Source organism: Propithecus coquereli, unplaced genomic scaffold, assembly GCF_000956105.1.
Source record: "Propithecus coquereli isolate 6110/MARCELLA unplaced genomic scaffold, Pcoq_1.0 Scaffold137, whole genome shotgun sequence".
NCBI lineage: Eukaryota > Metazoa > Chordata > Mammalia > Primates > Indriidae > Propithecus > Propithecus coquereli.
In genome coordinates this window covers 883,327-887,762 of record NW_012137969.1, presented here as the reverse complement: position 1 = coordinate 887,762, position 4,436 = coordinate 883,327, and the positions used below count along the sequence as shown (strand labels likewise).

Here is a 4,436-nt window from a genome sequence, read left to right as displayed (position 1 = left end):
TAAAAGAATACACAGAGACGAAAGTACAGTTTTATAAAGTATAGAATTTATAAAAGATGGGGGACTGGGAGACTCCCGGCATTCCTGTGAGCTGTGATGTGTCGAATAAAGTTTCCCATCAATATTTATTGGTACAGTGATAGGTTGCCAGGGGTAACAGATTTACATAATAACAGGTAATTAGTTTTAGGTTAAAAGTCTCCCACAAAGCTTCTAGAGATTCCTTATTTAACTCTCTCTAGATGAGCAAACGGTTACAAAATCTTTCTAAGACAAAGTTCTAAGATAAAGCTATCACTTAGCAGAAAAGTTAAACAGAAATATAGTGGCTCTATATTTCTTGATCTAATTTTAGTGGATTGAGACAGGTAGCCAGGAGTAAAGCAGGAACTGTCTCTTAGGCTAATTGCTTTCAGCAGCAGGTGTCTGTCTGTCGTGCTTGCACTCTTTGATCTGTTCTCATCCCATGGCTCCATGCAAACCTGCTCTGTTGTACAAAACAGGGAAAACTGACAGGTCTGAGACAGCCAGCATCACCATGGAAAGCGCTGCTGATCTGTGACATACCCCTCTGTGGCGAGGCAGCTTTTGGCATGCACATTCACATATTCCTTCAGGGCAAAGCCCCGAAAAACTCCTAAAATCATTTCTGTATCTACAGGGCAAGAATTCTATAGAGCAATATTAATCTATGGGGCAACAGGGGGTCCCATTATTGACTGAGCACATGTCCCCAGTCTACACAGGACAGGCTCAACGTACACCTGTTTTTCCTGCATAATTCGGAAATACGTCAGTTTACACTTTAGATGACAGGATTGCTCTAAACAGAGCCTTTACAGGGCCCTCTCTCTTTTGAGATTGAAGAAAGGAGAATCGGTGGGAAGGTTTAATATTTATTATTTCATGGTATCTTCAGTAAAATATGAAGGGATTGAAGTTCTCCCAAGTTGCCCTTTGTTAATCTTCTGCCCTGTCCCTGCCAGCCAACAGGTACCAAACCACTTGACCTTCCACCATTCCATACCGTCTTGCCCAAAACTTTGGGAGAATCATGTTTCTTCTTTCTAAGCTATGTATTTGTCTTCCAGAACATCCAAAGAATAATTCATTAGATTAATTACTCAAAGCTCTTGTATACAGGGGAGAAGACCCTTCCCCATTTCTGCTGCCCTGCCTTTTCATCCAATCTGCCCCATTAGAGTTGTAACACCACACCACTGCTTCTCTCTGGTCACTGGAATAACTTAAAAGTGGGAACATCAACTCTGTGGCAAGCAGCTAGTGGGTTTCATGACAGCTCCTAACCCCAAGAGTGTGTTCCTACTTACTCTTTCAAGGTGACAATCTTGCCTTTCTCTGCTTCCTGCCTCAGGTTTCTCACCAACACATCTGCATACCGGCTCATGATGGGGAACATCTAAGCACAAAACACAACACCACACATAGTTAAATGTGTAGACTCAAGTCCCAGAAGGACATGGCTTTCCCTAGCATGGAGTAGTAAGTGATATTTTATAATGAACTCTGTAATACCTCTTCTGGACATAAAGATAAAAGGCCACTTTTAGGAAGCTCAACCTTAGTGGACTACCTCCCGGATAGGGACCATAATGTTACTTTCTCCCTGATCCCAGATTCATACATTCAGTTTCTAAGTAGAAGTCCTTGTATTTTCTTACCTCCTTCAGTTTTCCGCTGGTGAAGGTTGGAGACAGCAACGCTCGCATTCTCTTCCATTCCTCATCTTCAGATATAGAGATGGCACTTTTCATAAATCCCACTGGACCTAAAGACTGGAGTTCAAATCAAAAACATTTTGTCTTTTATACGTTTTGTAGATCTCCACAGATGTAAAAATGTGTTAAATAGACATCACTTGTTTAACAAATATTAAGTGACTGTCTCCCAGGTGGCAGGCCCCATGATAGGTGCTCAATGTATTATAGATTTATCCCAATGCCTACCCTCCTCTGAGCCTCTGTGTGTGTATGTGTGTGTGTGTGTGTGTGTGTGTGTGTGTGTGTGTGTGTGTGCATGTTTGTGTGTGTCTGAGGTCACAGAGCCACCTGGTGTGGTTTCCGGCCTCTACAACTGAGTCTCCTTTTAAATGGAAATGACCCGCTGGTCAAAAGGGGAACCTTTTCTTCCAGGGTAATAGAGAGAACAAGATCTATACCTCTTCCAGCAATGTACAGGGAAGAAAGGGACTGGTGACACTTCACAAGGTGGCCTTGGCAGACAGTGGGTTTCGTGAGACTACTTCTATCTTTACTTACAGCATAGCATGAACAACTTGAAAAAGGAATACCTTGAGGTAGTAATTTTTTAAAAATTGTAGATAATACATAAAAGATTATGAATCTATTTAGAAGAAATAATACAATTGCTTGAAAGTCCTTTTCTCTTAATTTTTTTCACAGGGATAGAGGAAAAAGAAAGAGATGATTCCATTTCCTAATTTGGGAATTTCTAGAAGACCTCTGGAAAAAGAAATAAAGTGGTACGTGTGAATCCTCATGCTGTTCAGACTTATTGTACAGCTACTGTAGTCAAGACAGTGTGGTACTGGGATACACAGTGATCAATGGAACAAAATAGAGAATGAGAAATAGACACACACAAAGAGGCCCAACTGATTTTTGACAAATGTCCAAAAAGCAATTCAATGGAGGGAGTCAGCCTTTCCAAAATGGTGTTGGAACAATTGGGCAGCCATAGGCCACAAGAAATGGACCTTGACCTAAACCTCATGCTTTATACAAAAATTTACAGAAAATGGATCATAGACATAACTGTAAAGCATGCAACTATATAACCTTTAGAAAAAACAACAGCAATATAGGACGGCTGGGGAAGAATTTTCAGACTTGACACCAAAAGCACCATCCATAAAACGAAAAGTTGATGAACTGGCCTACTCAAAGTTAAAAAAAGTTTGCTCTGATACAAGCCCTGTTAAGAGAAAAAGACAAGATACATGTCATGACTGCAGAAGTACAGCAGGAGGAAGCCTCATGGTGATAGAACAGTTCTGTGTCTTCATCATGCCGGTAGTTACACAAATCTGTGAATGTGATAAATTTGCATAGAGCTAGACACACACACACATCCACAAAAATGAGGACACATAACACTGACGAAATCTGAAAAAGCTCTGTGGATAATATCAGTGTCAATTTCCTGTAACTATAGTGATAGGAATATACTAGATTTATACTGATGCAAAAAGTTACCATTGAGGGAAACAGGATGAAGTGTACATGGAAACTCCTTGTTCCTTTTCTTGACAATTTCCTATGAATTTATCAGTATTTCAAAATAAAAATTTAATAAATAAAAAAATAAAGATATAAAGTTAAAACCTGGATGCCTACCCGCCGGTTTGTGAAGACAGAATGACATTCTTTCACTAGCACTGTTTTGATCATGTCGGGATCCGTGATACCCAAAACAGGCCATCGACCATCATACACCCTGTGTCAAGAAAACAGAGCTGATTAAACTCTACAAGCCTAATTCTGCAGCTGGAGCCACACCCAGGGATCCAGACTTTGATCCTCACATTATATAACTATGCCCCAGTTGTACAATACACAGCAACATTAGGTCCTAGTTCTAGTTAGGGTAGGACACACGGCAAGGTTCTCACCACAGAAGCCACTGGAGTCTTCATAGAATGAAGGGAAATGTGGCTCAACGGGGGAAGACACATTTAAATACAAAATACCTCTTCTATAAGACCATAGTTAGAAATAACAGGAAATCTTTTGTTATGAGGTACTAAGGAAGAGGTGAAACCTCCCACTTGCTTGCAGCATACACAAGATTGCACCTCTTCTGTGGCTCTCACCAAACCCCCAGCAGCTTTCAAAAGGGAAGAGCTGCTGTAGTTGGGTGGAGGCCACCCTCAAAATCATAGAGTCCCTTAGCCCCCTGGGAACACAGTGGTTTAATATATTCTGTATCTCTTCTTCAAAGTCAATAGAATCGAGTAGACAAAGAAAAACGTGAACATACTTCTCTTGAAAAATCTTCACATAAATTTAAAAAAACACAAAAGAAATCTCCACACTTGCAGAGAAAGGGGGAAAAAAACAGATTATAAATGATTTCCCAATCTGTTCATATCTATCTCCCAGCTCTTCTTTCAAAAGCACATATTATTTTGGTTGTTGCTGTGATTGCCTTTGGGGTCTTCTTCATAAATTCTTTGCCTAGGCCAATGTCTAGAAGAGTATTTCCAACATCCAAATCAAAACCACAATGAGATATCACTTATCTCCAGTGAGACTGGCCTTTATCAAGAGGTCTCAAAACAATAAATGTTGGCGTGGATGAGGAGAGATAGGAACACTCATACACTGCTGGTGGGACTGCAAACTAGTGCAACCTCTGAGGAAAGCAATATGGAGATACCTTAAAGAGATACAAGT

The 4,436-nt window shown here is 40.4% G+C and overlaps 1 protein-coding gene across 1 annotated transcript in view; it reads right to left on the bottom strand.

The window, feature by feature from the left end:
* The window catches only part of LOC105806022 (cytochrome P450 3A5-like), a 23,614-nt gene that overhangs the window by 11,869 nt on the left and 7,309 nt on the right, over positions 1-4,436 (bottom strand). The window contains exons 4-6 of the mRNA XM_012639044.1: positions 3,378-3,477; positions 1,683-1,796; positions 1,332-1,420 (exon numbers count right to left, since the gene is read on the bottom strand). Coding sequence (XP_012494498.1) covers positions 1,332-1,420; positions 1,683-1,796; positions 3,378-3,477 — 303 coding nt within the window. The remainder of the gene's footprint in view (positions 1-1,331; positions 1,421-1,682; positions 1,797-3,377; positions 3,478-4,436) is intronic.